Below are 18,268 nucleotides of genomic sequence, written 5' to 3'. Positions count from 1 at the left end.
GTTAATAAAACCACTATGACGGATCACTGTTATTTAATTTGATATCTTAAACATAAACTTAAGAACTACATTATTGTGGCTGCTCGCCGGCAGCCCGTGACAGGAAGAAGGAAGTGGAGGCGTGTTGCCACAAAAACAAATTAAATTACATATTAACAAATGTTACCCTAAACAAATATAAATGTACCCATTCAACATGCCTCCTTACATTTATATTTTAACTAAATCATATCATACACTACTCATATCAAGACAATAGCTCTATAAACATTACCTTCAGTATAACATATTAATTGTAACTTTTTTTTTTTTTATATTACAATTATCATCTTTTAATTAAACAATTTAAACCAATATTTATCTCAACATAATATCCATCTGAAAGATAAATTACTTTTACAACAACTTTAACATATCTCTAAATTTATTAAATTTATTACTTCCCAATGGTTTTGTTAAAATGTCAGCTATATTTTGATCAGATGAAATTTTTATAACATCAATTAAACCAATTTTAACACTTTCATGAACAAAATGATAATGAACTTCAATATGTTTTGAATTTTTGTGAAATTTCCGTATTTAGCAATAATTTGAGCTCCAATATTATCTTCATATATTTTACAGGTTTACAATCTTTCTGACAAATCTCATTAATTAAACAAACTATAAATTTAATTTCAGTAACAGCTTCTGACAGCGCAATGTATTCAGCAAATGTAGATGACTTTGTTACACAATTTTGTTTCTTTGATTTCCAAAATATTACATTCCCAAACAGTCTAATTACAAATCCTGTTGTTGATTTCCTACTGACAATATCTCCTGCAAAATCTGCATCTACATAACAATCTAACATATCAGAATTTATATTCATGTTATAAATTAATTTTATATGTTTTTGTTAGAGTAGAATATTTAAGTACTCATAAAGCATATTTAAAATGTGTCTCATTATAGCAATTTTGGAATCTACTCAAATAATTAACACTGAACGATATATCTGGTCTTGTACCTGAACTAATATATAAAAGTGCTCCAATTAAATTTCTATATTTTACATTCTCATTTATATTACAGTTTTCTAGTTTAAGATTTACTTCCATTGGTGTAGTATATAACTTTGTATTTATTATATTATAACGCTTAGCTAATGATTCTATATATGATTCCTGACTCAGTGTCATGGTCTTATTCTTTTATAATCATAATCAATATGTATTCAATGTATTCTTTAACTTTACCCATATCCTTCATAGTAAATTTACTTAACAGTTTGTTTTAATATTACTCATTACCTTTTCATCTTTACAACATATTAACAAATCATCAACATATAACAAAATGTATACACTCACATTAGTATCCAATTTAAAATATAAACAAAAGTCATATTTACTTCTCTGAAATCCAAGACTAGTTAAAAACTTATTGACACATTCATACCAAGCCCGAGGGCTTTCTTTTAAACCATATAATGTTTTATTTAATTTATAAACTCTATCAGTGCCATCATCATAACCAATTGGCTGGTTTACATAAACTTCAGATAAAATTTTACCATTTAAAAAAGCAGTTTCAACATCCATCTGATGTATATTAAGATTATTTTGACAACAATAAGACAATAACAATTTTAAAGTTTGCATTTTAGCAACGGGTGAATATATATCATCAATAAAATCTTTTGTTGAAAACCTCTTACTACTAACCTAGCTTTAAATTTATTTTCGGCTTTCTTTCTGTATATCCATTTCACATCTAAAGGCTGTTTGTCTGCTGGTTTACTTACAAGTCTCCAGGTCTCATTTTTTGCCAAACTGTTCATCTCACGATTCATAGCCTCAGTCCATTCTTTTGCTTCATCGCTAGTTATTGCCTCCTGAAAATTATCTGGAATCATAGCATCACAATAGTTAACAGTTATACAATAATAACCAAATTCTTCATCAAACCGAGTTGGTGGCTTGATTTTACGCCGATTTCTTGTTTCAATTACTTTATTATCATCATAACTTTCATTTGTTTCAGCATTCAAATCTTCATTAATTTTCTCATTATTTTCTTCTGCATTAGTCTCTTTCTTCTCTTCTATAATTTTCTCTTCCAATTTATTCGGCTGGCTATTACTTTTATCATTTTCTCTTCTCTATTATCATCGAGACCAATACACATTACATCATCTTCAATTATATCACAATGTCTTGCTACAACTATTCTATTGTTTATTAATACTCTATATCCAACATCTGTATAGCCCATTAGTATGCCAAGCTCGGCTTTCCTGTCCCATTTACATTTTCTCTTTTCCTCTGGTGTTCTAACAAATACTTTACTTCCATATATCCTTAAATTTTCAATGCTTGGCCTTTGTTTGAAAAATATCTCATAAGGCGTCTTCCTTTCTATAGTGCCATTTGTTAATGTTCTATTCTTTAAATAAGCTGCGGCCATAACCACTTCAGGCCAAAATCTTTTATGCACTTTTGCCTCTGCCAATAGACATCTTGACATATCCATTATTGATCTATTGAACCTCTCTGCTGTGCCATTTAATTCATGCACATATGGCGGACAAGATTTAATCATAATTCCCTTTGATCTTGCAAAGTCAAACACTCTTTTATTAATGTATTCCTTTCCATTATCACATCTCAATTCTTTAATATTTTTCCCAGTTAAATTTTGTATCTCATTAACATACTGCATTAAACAATTATATACTTTATCTTTTGACGGAATACAATAAACTTTTGCCAACTTACTATAGTCATCTATAAAACTTAAGAAATATTTTTCACCATTAAAACCTGTAGTTCTGTGTGGCCCATTTAAATCTGTGTGTACAATTTCTAATATATCCTGTGCTCGTTTTCTATTATTTTTAAATGGCAAGTTATGCATTTTATTTTCAATACATATAGCACATTTCATGTACTTACATTCAATCTCCTTTGGTAATCCTTTCAATAATTCACTTGTACACATAGTATTCAAATTGTTAAAGTTTATATGACCAAGCATCCTATGTAATTTCTCCTTCACTGTCATACTTGATTTCTTCACTAAATTAGCATGTAATGTACTTGCATTTATATAACCTTTTAATTTATACAGTCTATCTTCTTTCACTGCTATAGCTATAATAGTTCCATAGACGTTATATATTTTTGATTGTCGTCCCTGGAAACAATTTTATGATTGTCTGTAATCTTTGAATAGCTCAATAAATTTGCTTTCATCTCTTTGACATAGAAAACATTGTTCAAAACAACTTCAGACTTTTTCCATAGACCATAAAATAAGTTTGTATTTTTCCGACCTTTGTAGCTTCTAATATTCTTCCATCACCAACTTTTACTTTAATAGGTTGTTGTAATATTTCACATGAATGATAGTACTCATCAGTATTAATTATATGATCTGTACAACCACTATCTAATAACCAAGTTAAGTGGCCAGACTGCTCAATATTATATATTTTACTTGAAGTTGAAACATTATTATTCTCAATAGTTGCAAGGAAATTATTACCACCACTCTCATTACTGGATTTATTATTATAAGTTCTTCCTCTAATATTTCTTGAATTATAATATGATCCACGTTGATGTCCACGATTATTATTAAATCTAATAAATCCATTTCCTCTACCACTGTTAACATTTCTGTGTCGACAATCTCTTTGCACTGTGGCCAGGTTTTCCACAGGTAAAACATTTAAAGTTTTTATTAGGTGATGCAGAACTACTAGTGTGAGCTTTAAAAACATTTGAGTTGTCGCGTGATGGTTCATTACATTTTCAGGTTCTTTATCCAATGATTTTAACATAATTTTACTTTTCAAATAATCTACAGTTCTGTCTTTTTCTGGTAAGACGTCTATTAGATCTCCAATATGACTGTAATTACGAGGTAAGGCCTTTAACATATAATTTAATTTTTCTTTGTTCACTTACCGTCGCGCCGGCTTGTTTTAACTGATTTATTGATTTCTCAAAGTCGTCAAAAATACACTTACTTGCGAATAGTTCGATAATTTTATTGCTTCTACATTGTTGCGACATATAATCTGTAGTGCCGATGATTTCTGCAGGTACATTTCATCAAATTTTGCCAATATTTTGCATGCGGAATCTAAGTCGCATATATATTCGAGTTGCTTGTTGCTTATTGCACTATAAATGTAGTTCGTTGCCTGGATATCCATCTCTTCCCACTTTGCAACATCATCCGAATATTCCTGATCGTAAATGGCAGCTTCTTTACATTTCTTAGCCTGGAAAACTTAAGTATACGTATTTTCCAGCTACTATAATCCGATCCGTCGAATATTGGAATAACTGCGTCATTGCATTTAGTAAACGCCATTTTGCTTATTGCATATATAGCACGTTTCCACTTTATTTGCGAAAATATCTTCTTTTCTTCTTTGTATTTGCAGGCAACCACGCTCTGCTACCATGTTAATAAAACCACTATGACGGATCACTGTTATTTAATTTGATATCTTAAACATAAACTTAAAGAACTACATTATTGTGGCTGCTCGCCGGCAGCCCGTGACAGGAAGAAGGAAGTGGAGGCGTGTTGCCACAAAAACAAATTAAATTACATATTAACAAATGTTACCCTAAACAAATATAAATGTACCCATTCAACACTATGAAAGTGTGGAAAGCGGTGCAGCTTATTATTGCAATGGGTCCTACGTATACTACATAGTTCAAGAGAACTCTTTGTTTTGAAATTTTATACCTCAGTATTTCAAAAAATCTATGATTTCTGTTGAATTATAAAAGAAATTTACATAGTTTAGAATGTTTTAATAGCTCTCCTGTAAAGTTGTGTTTTTGAACGTGTACAAGTATACGTAGGACCCGTGTATTGATAAGACTTAAGCGTTGTTTTCCAGCAAAATAAAACTGTAAGATTCACAATACAAGTTCCATTGCCGCTCATCATTTTGTAAAGGTGAAGTGTGATTTTCACGGGATTTGATCAGATTGACGCCCGGTTTTAATCTCAATATCATTAAGCCCAAACAAGGACTCGATTCCGAACCCTCAGCAATTCAGTCTCACCGTAATACGACTAGTCAGTGAGTTAGTTAAACCATTTCTGCATTATGCGAAAATTATTTTATTGCTGCGATCCAACTTTGGAGCAGAGTAAGGTTATGATGGTCTTTTACCAAATTCTAGGAGTTTCTGCCAGTTGTTGCCTAGCTTGGCGCCAGGATCCTCGTTTCCCTTGACTACTTACTCAACTCCCCAGCGACGCAATCGACCAGAAACGACTTCCCGTTCCTCGCTGGACCTAGTAGCAAGACGGACTTATTTCGCTTGGCCCCAGCCTGTATCCCAGATGCAAAACACACGACAATATTAGACGGGTTTTCATATCTCCGTAGCCTGGTGGAGGGAATCTGTTGACAAGTTTTTTGAGTAAAGATAATGAGTCTACAGAGTAGGACTTGACTATTGGAGCGCCGGTCTTGGCTTCGTGTTCAGCATGTTCAAATATAAATTACAGCTTTAATGATGAAGATTTTTTATTGCATTTGAATGACGTGACGAACGTGTTACTGGTCTGATGGCAAGCGATACGACTACCCAGTAGTAAAACCATCCAGAATTTGTCATTATAGAGTACTGTGTAATACATCATTGCATTCGTTTTCCTAATTATTGATTCGTTATTGATTTCTAAGTCCATGCGCTGCGATGGCTTCACCCCGCGGCCGCACCGCGCCACGTCCAACGCATAAATAATATCTTAACATACGATAAATAATATTTTATCTACAAACTATAGTTTCTTAAAAGGCACAGGATTTTCCTTGTTCTCAAATCAGCAAACACATTTTTTGTCCATATTTTTTAAAAACATGTATATTAAATGAATCAAAAATAAATGAGTTTATTACAATTACTATACTTATTGTTGAAATAAAGCCGCTAATTTAAATATTTAATTATAACAATATTATACTATATTCATATGGAGCTATAATAAATATCCCCGCATACAAAAAACCACTAAAAAGTAAAAAAATAAAATGTATTTTTCCTTTATATTTATTAAATACCTAGTAATATCTATGTAGTTTGATCAAATCATCGTCGTGTCGGGGGTCGAACCTTGGACCGAGAATGTAAAAATACTTACCTTGCCCGTATACAATAGAATCTGATGGTAAATGATCACCCCCTCTGCAACCACTAACAAACCCACAGGAATTCTAGGAGGATTCCTAACGTTTTCAAAGGAGGGATAGACTGGGAAGGGAGAAAATAAATAGGGTCTTTGCATTCAACTTATCGGACAAGTTTCCACATCACTCCAGTGTGTCAGAGTACGTCAGTATTACCTCCATATCTATGTCTACTCTACCATTTCCAATGTTTCTTACTTAGCAAAAGGGTCCATCAGATTCATGTCGTAAGCTGCGTAGTTCGAGTCCCCGTAAATGTCTTTTATTTTGGCTTTCGGTCTCGATATTATACCCAAATCGAATAGTTCCTGAAAATAAAATTACCTTTCACTAATTAGGTTTTATATCTTTTTTAAATATCTGATCTCTGGAACAGCACTAAAGCGTAGTAAAGACGCTGTCAACTTGTCCAGAAAATTATATTCAGACCGTTAACTGAGTAAACTTAGTTATATACTATGTATAATTGTATCAGCAATGCAAGTTAGGTCTAGTTTTCGTCTAGGCTTAGTTTTAGATCTGCGCAACCCATATGAGACTAACTCAAAATAAAATATTTTAATTCACCTCATGTTGCGTTTGAAATCCCCGACCCTGTCAATTTATCAAAAAGTACTTTTATCTCACCTCAAACCCCTGGAGCATGGTATCATCCATATTCAATGGCTTAGGATCGACGCAGGCTTGGGCTTCTTCCGTTGGTTCAGTTTTGGATACTTCCATCCCACGTTCTTGTACATTATTTGGTGCATTTTCACCAACAACTTTTGGTCCGCCCTAAAACCGCAGAGGCTAAATAAAAACCAGACAAAGAGACCGACCAAGGGCAGTGTAAGTGTACGTACTTAAAACCCTGTCAATGCAATTAACTATTTTCGATACCGCCGTTTTCAATAAACATCTTCAATACCATCTCAAGAATAAACCAAATAAAATAAGTCATTTATAGGTCAAAAAAGCTTTCTTCCAATTAGTCCATTTTCGCTATGGACCGAAAAATCGCTGTTGGTAATCGTTTATTCAAATCGGCGGTTAACAGTCTATTGGACTTTAATTTTGACTTTAATACATAGGAATTACTTTTACAATTCTAACTAACGAATCTACCTCTGCAGGCGAGGGTAGATCCTAAATTCCAACTCCCAAGATACTGTTTGGAGTTAATCTATTATTACTAGTTTTCACGATGAAGGTAAACATCATAAAGAGAACATAACTAATAAGGTAATTTCCTAAGTTTGATTTTAAATTGAAATTCATCTGTGACATCAGTATCAAAATTTGTTGAAAAATAAAACAGTTATTCGTGTTTTAAATATTATTGACAGTAAAAGAGGGGCATAGTCGCGCTGTCGCTTTCTTATACATGTAACATTGTGGCAGGTTACACTTAGTGACGTCACAGTTTGTTATTACTGTTATTTGACAGCTACCCCTTCCGCAAAATTACAAAGCTTTATAATTTATTTATAACTGCGTAGATTTTACAAAATATATTTTTAATAAATATATTCAAAGGAAGTTGTCAACTACCCTATGACTACTAAAAAATATATAACCTGTAGTCTACCACATTACTTATGGCATGCGTGATAACTGAGGTCTGCCACGGTGCTGATACCTCTCATGGAAGAGGCCCCGTGCCAACCGGATACAATAATATATACACATAGCAAAAACTGGCCAATGAACTTTGTTTAAAGAAAAACCAACAAAAACACACAACATTAAAACGCTGTAGTTCAAGTATTATCATACAGCGGTCTTTGTTATACTGCCACAGTAAAATGTAGGATTGAATACATTTTGAGGCTTTTTATGACTTAAATATAAAGTACTTTCTGGTCGAAGGTGTGCTGGCGGCATATCTAATGGGAAGGCAGGTGACGAATTAGGGCATCCACTTTTCTCTATGAGTGTTCCATCCAATGATGTGATAGGGGGCGACACTAGTCATATCGGACACAAATTCCTGACTCCAGGCTGATACTGAGAAAAAAACTATCCAATGTGTTAATCCAGGATATAGTTTAAGCCGTAATCCGTGCAGTTGTAATATCAGCAGAAATCAGCCATGTACGCAGGAGATATTATAGTGCACAAGCGTGCGAGCAATACACAGTTGCACTCTCTGATCCTTCCTCTCGTAGACCGGTGAGATGAAAATACGACATGACCGAAAAGAGATTAGGCGCAGAACCAACGACTTTAAATATAAAATCATTAATTGTGAATAAAGCATGGGTTACCTCATCAGCTCGTCGACGTAGACCCTGCAGTCCTGATGCAGCTGGCACATCAGGTCGTCAGTCATGATGGATTTGATGTATCCATACACATTGTCCCTGCACTGATGCGGGGGAAACTTGTCATATATCGACCACGCCGCGCGGTACTTGTTTAGTGCCTGGGGAAGAAAGAGTTTGTTTCGTTTTCATAAGTATAGTTTTGAATGTTGATATACAAATCTTGTGTATTAGTACTGATGCCAATGTTTATGAGAAACATTTATTTTGTCTCATTTGTATATTTCCTAACAACCATTTTATTGCGTACATTTGTTTTGAAAAATAGTCATTTATTTATTTTTTCTACTTTCTTCTTCTCATTTACAAACTTAACCTTTGCAAACATCGCCCTTCTATAGATATATTTTTACCTGCATCAAACTCTCCATATGTTCAGAGCTCTCTACTTTATACCCAATGTCAGCAAAAGGGTTACATCTCAACTTGAACAGCTGTTCCGCTTCTCTCTTCTGCTGTTCCTTCTCTGCTTCTGCCTTCAATGCTGCATCCAGCTTCGCTTGCTCTTTTTCCGTTTTCAGCTAAAAAAGAAAAAAGTGTTCTATTCTAGCGAAGATATATACTGATCTTCTTTTTTCGCATCAAAAGATTTGTCTTATAATAATTGTAGTGACTTAAGTTCTTTAAGACGAGACGATTTTACGAGATGAAAAGTAGCTCATATCAATCAAGATTGTAACTATCTTTGAGAAAAATCTAAACACAATTATTTAAGTATTTCAGGGCTGAAAATATAGCAATTGAACTTGTATATTTCGCATGTAAATAATATAGATGCAACGTACTTGTTCCGGTGTCTTTCCTTTCGTAGCCGCCTCTATCTTTTCATCTTCTTCCCTCTTCTCTTCTACGGTTGGGTATTCCCCGCGCAGCACCAGCATGGTCCCGCCTTCGATATCGAACGGATATTCCGGGAAGAACCCGTAACCGTAGTACCTTGAAAATATCGAATTCCATCGGTTTCTTTTTGATCAAAATACGATTAACTTGAATATGATAAACTGCCTCGGTGGCGTCATTCCTGCAATGCTTAGAACTCGGGTTCGATCCCTAGGTTGGGTAGTGACATTGGGTTTCTCTACTCAGTATCAGCTCTAAATCTATAATTAGTGCCCGACATGGCGATAGGCTCGTCTTCTATTACACTCTGGGATAGAATACCAACAACGAAAATTGGGTGTACCAGTTGCATTTCTACCTAACTTTAGGGATAAAAGACATGAGTGTGTGCATGATTAACTTCCGAGTACATTTTTTATACTGCGTAATGACGAGACGATGTTTCGTATTTCGAGTATCTATCTGGGTAGAGGGCATTGGTTTGTCTATTTCTACCACAAATGTTTCAAATAATGTTGTATTTCACCTTGAAGAATGCTTTGATCAATGTTATTATTAGGTATTAAATATTCGACAGATCTCGTTCAAAGCTAAGTGTATCTATCTGACAAAATTGAAATATGATGTGGTGTTACTGCTAAAAAATGGTCAATCGTTAACATTATGCGAATCATGAACTCATTATTTGCAATAGAAAAGTACATTGTATTAGTCAGACCTTAAGGTTCAAACTCGAAACTTCACAACGCACGTACTACGTTACCACTCTACCGTTGTGATACTGTAGTGTTCTCACTAACCACTCTTTAAACCACACATTTATTTGATCCGTTATGTCATCAATCTGGTTGTTTTTCTTAAACAGGATCAATCTCTTGTTTTCTCTTTCCATCTCTTTATTATACGTCTCTTGTAATTTCATTCTTGTTTTGCGACGTCGCTCGTAAATCTACAGGAAGTTCGAAATAATTTACCTATACCATAAATATAATGCCTCTTTTTAATTTCAGGAGCAGGCACTAGTAATGCGCCCAAGTTCAAACCAATACCTTGTAAAATGATATGTCATATTCATACTGTCCCACTGCTGGGCACGGGCCTTAACTACTGAGAGGAGTTAGACCTCGGTCCACCACGCTGGCTTAGTGCGGATTAGCAGACTTCACATACCCTCAATATTCTTATACAGAACTTCTTAGGTTTGTAGGTTTCCTCATCGTTAAAGCAAACGATAACGCACAATACACATAACTATTAAAAAGTCAGAGATTCGTGTACTTGGTTTTGAATCTGCGGACATTCGTCTTAGCAAACTAGTCCCAACTAAGCTATCGCCGCTATCAAGAGTAATAAAATAATTAATATAAAATAGTTTATTGTCAAAGACTGCTTGCTTTGCTGATGGTAGGATATTTGTATCCGCGCGGATAACGACCACTGCATATAAGGAATAGATAGACCCCGCCATAATGGCCCCAGTAAGTGTGCCGCGTACCGAGATCCGCCTGTGCATATTGTTTTAAACAGGCAGGTATAATTATGTTCACGCTCTATCTAGACCTCAATCATTAAACCATCTGGGCCCTTATTCTGTATGATAGTGTAAACGCGTAACGCGGCCGTGTCATGTTATCTCCGAGAAATGTGCGTGGAAAGGTATTCTGTAAGTCAAATTTCTATAGTCCTAAACATGACGCGTTGTGTTACGTGCTTGTTACGCACTGTTAAAATAACGTGCGGGATAGAGAATAAGGCTCCAGGTGTAGAGGAGTCACATTGCCGATCCCAGTATTAAAAAAAAACGTAAAATTTTTATAAGAGCTCAAGCCAAATTTCAAACGGGTCTGTTAACTTTCGTTACCTTGTTATTCTCCTCTTCCAAGCTCAAACGTTTCTTAAACGGGTCCGCTATGTATCCGATCAGTATGTCTTCTTGGATTTTAACATTATTTTTCCTTTTTACTTTCATATACAGCCTAAAGATTGAAGTCCGATTAAACTTAAAAAGTCTTAACATGTATATTAGATAAAATATACCGAATACCCTATTAATTCTTTCACGTATGATGTTTTATGTTATTATTTTTAGAAAACAACTGTCCATAAAACTTAATAAAAGTTGCGGTTTACCCTCAGGTAAAACAATAATAAAACAAAATTGTATATTATTTCGAAGGGAAAGCTTCTCGAAACGTATATTTCTTTACGTACATAACTTTATTAATGCTTAGGTTTAAAGGAGACTTATGTTCAGCAGCGGACTTCATATGGCTGATGATGATGATGGAATACTTAACCATTTCAAATTAATCTCTGTATAGATTTTGAAGAAGAAAGAAGTTTATTGTTGGACAAAGATAAAAATTAAAAACACAAAATCCTACATAACATAAACAGTTATTGCACCAACAATGGGCCTCCCATTCAGTTATATACTGCAATACTACCTATGTAATACTGCAGCGCTGGTTTTCAATGAGATGCCCATGTGGCGTACAGACATCAAATCGGTATACAGTAGTTAGTGACTTAACAATTAAAAAAATTAAAAAAGTGAATTTTATAGTTTATCATCGCAACAGCTTAACCTATTTCAATAACATGTAGACAACTTGTTTAAGAAAATAGACTGGCATGGACAATTTCTAATCTTAAAAATACAAATGTAATTATTTGGGAGATTCGTGAAGGTAGATTACAAGCAATAACTAACCTATAAACTCTTTGAATTAACTTGGCAGCTTTATTTTTAATGTGCAGCGGAGCTTCTGGCGTTTTATCGGCGTAATACAATTTTCGCAGCCGGTTTTTATTTCTGCAGTATTGGACGTAATATTGTCTGAAAAACATCAAGAGTGTGTCGATGATTTAGCAAAGGAAAGGTAGTTTTAAGACAGGGAAAGACTATAATCAAATATGCATTTATTGGTTGTAGGTATACGAGATGCAGTCTGGGTTGGTACATTCAGCTACAAAAGTAGCTGAACAAACTCAAAAAATTTATATTACCTTTAATCATTTATGTTCGCATCAACAATCGTTTTTATTCACTAAAATTAACTAGATAGGGTTTACATTTACTTAGATAAAGAAAAAAAATATTATTTAGATTACAGTCAAGTGTAAAAACGCTTTTTAATTTTATATGTTCATGCCGCTTTTTAGGCTAACTCTTTGATCAGTAATACAGATTGACGGGCAACTATACCGCAATGTCTTTTTCTGCTGCAGAGGACATAATAGCCAGTGTAATAACTGGTCATTATGAGGCTAAACATTTTATTTTTCAGGGTACCTAACGAGCGCAGTGGAGTACCACGCGGTACTTTGAAATTCATAAGTTCTATATTTCGGACTACTGTTTATGGGCGGCATATCGCTTACCATTAGCCTCGTCTCATTATTCAATTGCAATAAAAAAAAACCACAGAGCTCTCAGTTTGAGTAAACATTGTACATCCTATTGACCCTATTTCGCTCATTTTTTTTATCGCCCAAAAAATCTAATGTATGACCACCCAGTCATACATCTATACTTAAACAACTAACAACGAAGCTCTATGAATATAAAACACTCGTATATACGAATAAGATTATTTATTTAAAAGAAATAATGGCGTTTTTAATATTCACCTATAACGTTCACATTTCTGTATTATTAGTGTCTGCGTACAATCTTCTGATATTGTTTGTGTTATCTCATCCACATCTAAAATAGTAGAACATTACTATAACAGCCGGCAACTTGAGTTAACTACGTTAGTACCCATAAATACAGCTGAACAAATAAAAAAAGAAAATCTAAGTCGCCGACACACCTTTATGTTCATACGAAAAAATATTCTTCACAAAAATAAAAAAGAAGAAATTACTTCCCGATTTTTTTTATTTAACATATTCCAGGCGATTTTAATTTTGAATTTGTTCAACTAGATACTTTTGTGGGTGACTGTACAGAAAATCTTAAATAGTACCTAGTGTGCTCAAGTTGTTTGGCGACTATGTTTCTGGGGGCTTAGTTCAGAGCCATTCAGCCTTCAGTAGTCTAGCTATGTTTGATTAATGTTTTTTATAAAAAAATATACCGACAAATAAAAATCTTCAAAAAAATATAATTAGCAGATTCATTGTAAAGTGGATTTTTATTAAAATTTTATTATATCACGCACATTGTATTTAAATCAAGTCTCTGTATGATTACACTTTTTTAATACAATTTTAATTTGGATTAATTATTTAGGTACGGGAACAGTCACTATCAACAGTTTGGTTTAAAAGTTATTTTTAAGTTTTTTATGAACAATATCACGATAAATCTGCAAAACGTGTTCCGTTTTAGAGTCTAACATTCTCGTAACCTTTAAACATTATTTTCTAATTTACAAACTCCACATGGGAGCTGGTGGTAAGCACAGCGAAAATGAGTGCTTTGCAATCGGAAAACTATAATATATTGTACTGTTTAACACAATAAAACGAGCCAGTCACTCAACTAATGTAAATCCTTTTTTTTCGCAGAGTAAGTAATTACTCCTACCGTCCAGCTGGGGAGGGGGGACTGGCAGTTATGTTGGGATCGCCGCGCCTTACGAACCCAGGTTGAGTAGTCCGGAGAGATGGTAAACGTCCATAACGCTGTATACACCCTACGCACGGCATACCAGCTAAAACTCCGCGATGGCCCTCTTCGGCGCATTAGGGACGACTGCAGACTTCCTCAGACGGGAGTGTCTAAGTTGTTATTTGCAATCGCCCCTGCACCTTAGGCGGAGTTCGATTAGCAAGAGAACTTGCAGAAGTCGACTTCGCAGTAATTTTTACCGTGTTATCAATGCATGCGAACGTCTGCGAATTCTGAAGCTAGTAGTATTTGCAGCTAGTCGCGCGTGTATAGATCTATTGATATATTATTGCTGCTAAAGGCACCTGAAAGTTCTTGCGCAATATATTGCTGCAATAACTTGTGTAGTTTTAGCATTACAGATAACTAGTCGATATCAAGGCGACATACCTTTAATGGACTCTTTAGATTCTTTCTCACTGCCTTGTTCGTCGTCATCCTCTCCAAATGGATTACGTTTTCTCTCAAAGGATTTTTCCTAAATTATTAAAATACTCTTAAGTCCCACATTTTTCACGTAGTCTTCGACTAAATGAAGAAACAACAGGTAAAAGAAGATAATTTAAAGATAAGTTTTTATACGGACTCGATTTAGTGAGGCCACTGCACGTGGGGGAAATTGAGTGAGGTAACCCCCACCTATAAATCTAGCATAGGATACGTCCTGCGCATACTTTTGTTTCTACAAGCGTCAACGATTATATCAAGGCGTCTTGGCTGTGGCCCCAAATAGGAGATCAAGGCATGTTTATCCCTTGCCAGTGGACACAATTTTGCCGGCCTGTTTGAACGTGGGCCACTTTGGCGGATTGTACACCTTGTGTACAGCCTTTAAAATAAATATCCCACGACCAGGATAAGACACGTACCTTCTCCGGTGGTTTATTTTTCCTCTTCACGGCTTCTGTCCACATCTTTTGAAGAAGGTTTTCAGCGCTCTCTGGCCTACTTTCTAACGGGAAGTGGTAAGGCACTATTATCTGAAATGTTATTTATCCTGCAATCAACTATCTCAGTATTAGACTCTGCCTAATAATGTGTTACCTCGACGTCAGCAGGTTCAAATCTGAGCTGGACCAGAGCTGCATCCAAATAAATGTAGTCGTTTACGATCAAATGTACTAATTCATTTCGTAACTCATATAGACTGAAAGATCAAATAAAGGTTGTTTTCAAATAAGGAGTTAGATTATTCTTGACAATGTTTTGTGCGTACCGGGTTTCTTATTTTTGGGCAGGAATTGACAGTAGTGTTTAGATTTTAGAATGAATATTAATAATAATATATTTAAAAAAAAATAGAGTTCTCTGAAAAACCATTTTCATGTAATTTTTTGTACAAACTCATTTATTGCGTGTGTGTTATCAATAACAATACTATTTCAATTTCCTTGCACAATACACTTAGACGTGTTTCCAACCGACAAACTGAGACAATTATAATATTTGGATGGCCCAGTATTATTACAAGGTCCTATCTTAATTATTACTTATGTTGCAAAAATGAGATTTCAGATTTTTATGTTGGTAAAAATTAGAAGACCATAATTCATGGTTCCCGTTGATTCAGCTTCTGGAAACATTGGGTTTTTTTACTGAAGACATAGAATTATTTGATATTATATACCATGATATAAGAAACCGCGATAAAATCCGAAAAATCATGATTATATTCAAATTTGTGCAAAATATCATAGAACCTTGTAATAGTGAGCCAGACATTCGTAAACTTATCGCGATACTAATCACTAACCGTTTAATAAAAACAGCAATGATCTCGAGCATGTACGGCGCTCGTTGCAAATGCACGCTGTTGAGGTACGCGTCATACATCCTGTTGATAAGCGAGCAGTACACTGCGTAGTGCCTGCCGAGGAACTCCGGCGGAAACGCACGCTCTTTGATCCGGAAACCATTCTCTGCTTTATCCTATACATTATTTTTTTTTTTATTTGAATGAAGAGACGAGCTTGTCGTTCGCCTGATGGTAAGCGATACGACCGCCCATAAACAGTAGAATCACCATCCAACACCTTGAATTACAAAATATTGGTTTGATATTCCACTGCGCTCGCCATCCTGAGACACTGAGACATGAGATGTTAAGTCTTATTATGTCCCGTAGTTACACTGCCTACAATGTCCTTCAAACCGGAACACAACAGTGACCACACACTGCTGCGGCAGAATTAGTCATTCCGGTGGTACCAACCCAGGCGGATTGTCACATATGAGATACGTGCCACCAGTAATGATGTAGTAGTTTATGAAAATGATCTAGTAGTCTGGTCTCGTAAAGGCCATCTACTCTAATTGCTGCCAAGACTTCCCACAAATACCAGTAAGGTTTGGGTACCCAATATTCCAAATTATTAGTTCAATACGCTCCAATTGCAAAGGCTATCACCCGATTCCTGCTACCTTTTCGTAATTTATGTAGATCTAATTATCATTAAAATTTACAGGCCACATTTATGCCTATTAGTACTTATATGCTGTCGGGTTCTCTTAAGCCAGAACTATGAGATGTGATCTATATGATGGTTCAGTATCCGCACATACCTGAAGATCAGAGTCGTCCTCCACCAGCTCTTTTGCTTGTTTCAATAAACCTAGCCATTTCTGATGAGCGTCGATAGTCAAACATAAATTCCGCGGGATTTGCAGCATTTCTTGTTATTTCTAAAAACGTAACTATAATAAATATTGTTTTTAATATTTTATATTGGCACTGTTCATAGAAGTGGGAGATGCAGCTTGCACAGGATCGGAAAGAGTTGTTTAACGTATAGGAGGCCTGTACCCAGTAATATCTACTATATACTATCTACACTGCTCGGCTACTGCTTCGGTGGCGTAGTTGTACTGCATGCGCGGTACGGCAGCGCTCTGAGGTCCTGGGTTCGAATCCCAGGTCGGTCAAAGTGATATTTGGGTTTTTCTGCTCAATATCAGCCCGGAGTCTGGAATTTGTGTCCGATGTGGCGATAGGCTCGCCCCCTATCACATCCTGAGATGGAACACACTCGGCGAAAAGTGGGTGCCCTGGTGGCACCTCTGCATACCCCTTTGGGGATAAATGTGTGATGGTGTGTGTGTGTGTGTACGATCTACACTAAACTGTCGTGGTAATCTAGAGGGCAGTAAGTCAAAGGCGACCAATTTTTTGTTACTGATCTGGAATGTACGTTAAACGCACTTTCTTCCTTCTACTTTCAACCTAGATAAGGTTTCATATATCTACGTAAATTAGAAAAGCATCTTCTAGTTGGATAAACAGCAGTAAGAAGGATAAGATAATCTAGTTTACCATGTAAAACAGCAGAACCACCTTTTCTAACATACTGCCCTCTCGATTACCAACAGTATACATATCCACTTCGAACAATGACTACCAACCAGTTGGAAAGCACGTAACACCGTTGGTCTTGCGCCTGATGTCTCTCCGACCATGTCGGATTGCCGTCTCACCGAACTATGAGAGTGAAGGAACAGAATGCACCTGTGTATTGCGCACACACTTGTGCAGTATATCTCCGTAATGAGCTAATTTCCGATGCGATAGGCTGCCATGACCGAAATTCATTAGAAAGGAATCAATCATAAACCGGTAGATAAGAGTTACATACCAGTTAATCAGTCACCTTTACCTCCTCAGCGAAGTAGACCAAGAATTACAGTTTCTTCGAATCGCAATACCTCTGAACAATGCTGTTTGGTGCCAGAACTAAACAATTTGAAACCGTTTGATACCATAACACTAATTTACTTCCACAATAAGTTTTAAGTACTAATTTTTCGCTAACAAAACTCAGATAGCAAACATTAAATTATTCAATAAGTTAAACAGTAATTTTTAATTTATTTAATTCACTAGAATTTTGAATATAATTTCAATATTTAAATTTTATTTGTAAAATTCTACATATTTTCCGAAGTTTTTTGTCCAATATGTTAAAATGACACGCGTTGTCTAATCTTAAATTGTTTTAATCTCATGCTTGTAAAGTGTGCGCAAGCCGACCTTAGCAACATAATATTTGTCTCGTTCTTTTCAACGGTTTTGGCCTATTTGAAAAAATAGGATAAGTATATGAGGGTGATTTAGATTCCTTCTATGCTTGTTATTGTTCTGAGGTCATAAAGTTCTGATAAATAAAGTTATTTTTAAGATATTAATAGAGATTTTCTTTTGTGTATTGACTCCGCAGTCTACACCGGACGAAACCTGTGAATGGAATAATGGAATCCCCGGCTTAACGACTGCAGGGGCCTGGAGGAAAG

The 18,268-nt window shown here is 35.3% G+C and overlaps 1 protein-coding gene across 1 annotated transcript; it reads right to left on the bottom strand.

The window, feature by feature from the left end:
- Positions 1–6,888: 6,888 nt before the first annotated feature.
- On the bottom strand, positions 6,889–17,947 carry LOC115446425 (IQ and AAA domain-containing protein 1-like; the record flags this gene model as incomplete). Its single annotated transcript, XM_037444786.1, has 15 exons — positions 17,614–17,947; positions 17,384–17,550; positions 16,547–16,666; positions 15,738–15,913; positions 15,029–15,131; positions 14,854–14,964; positions 14,375–14,462; positions 12,997–13,072; positions 12,077–12,202; positions 11,225–11,339; positions 10,164–10,312; positions 9,309–9,459; positions 8,877–9,044; positions 8,467–8,624; positions 6,889–6,994 (listed from the first exon to the last, which is right to left on the bottom strand). Coding segments are annotated over exons 3-15 (1,635 nt in total), but the record flags the coding sequence as incomplete, so codon positions are not given.
- Between the last annotated feature and the right edge of the window lie 321 nt (positions 17,948–18,268).

This window comes from Manduca sexta, chromosome 28 (assembly GCF_014839805.1).
Source record: "Manduca sexta isolate Smith_Timp_Sample1 chromosome 28, JHU_Msex_v1.0, whole genome shotgun sequence".
Taxonomy (NCBI): Eukaryota; Metazoa; Arthropoda; class Insecta; order Lepidoptera; family Sphingidae; genus Manduca; species Manduca sexta.
This window is presented reverse-complemented; position numbering and strand designations above follow the sequence as displayed.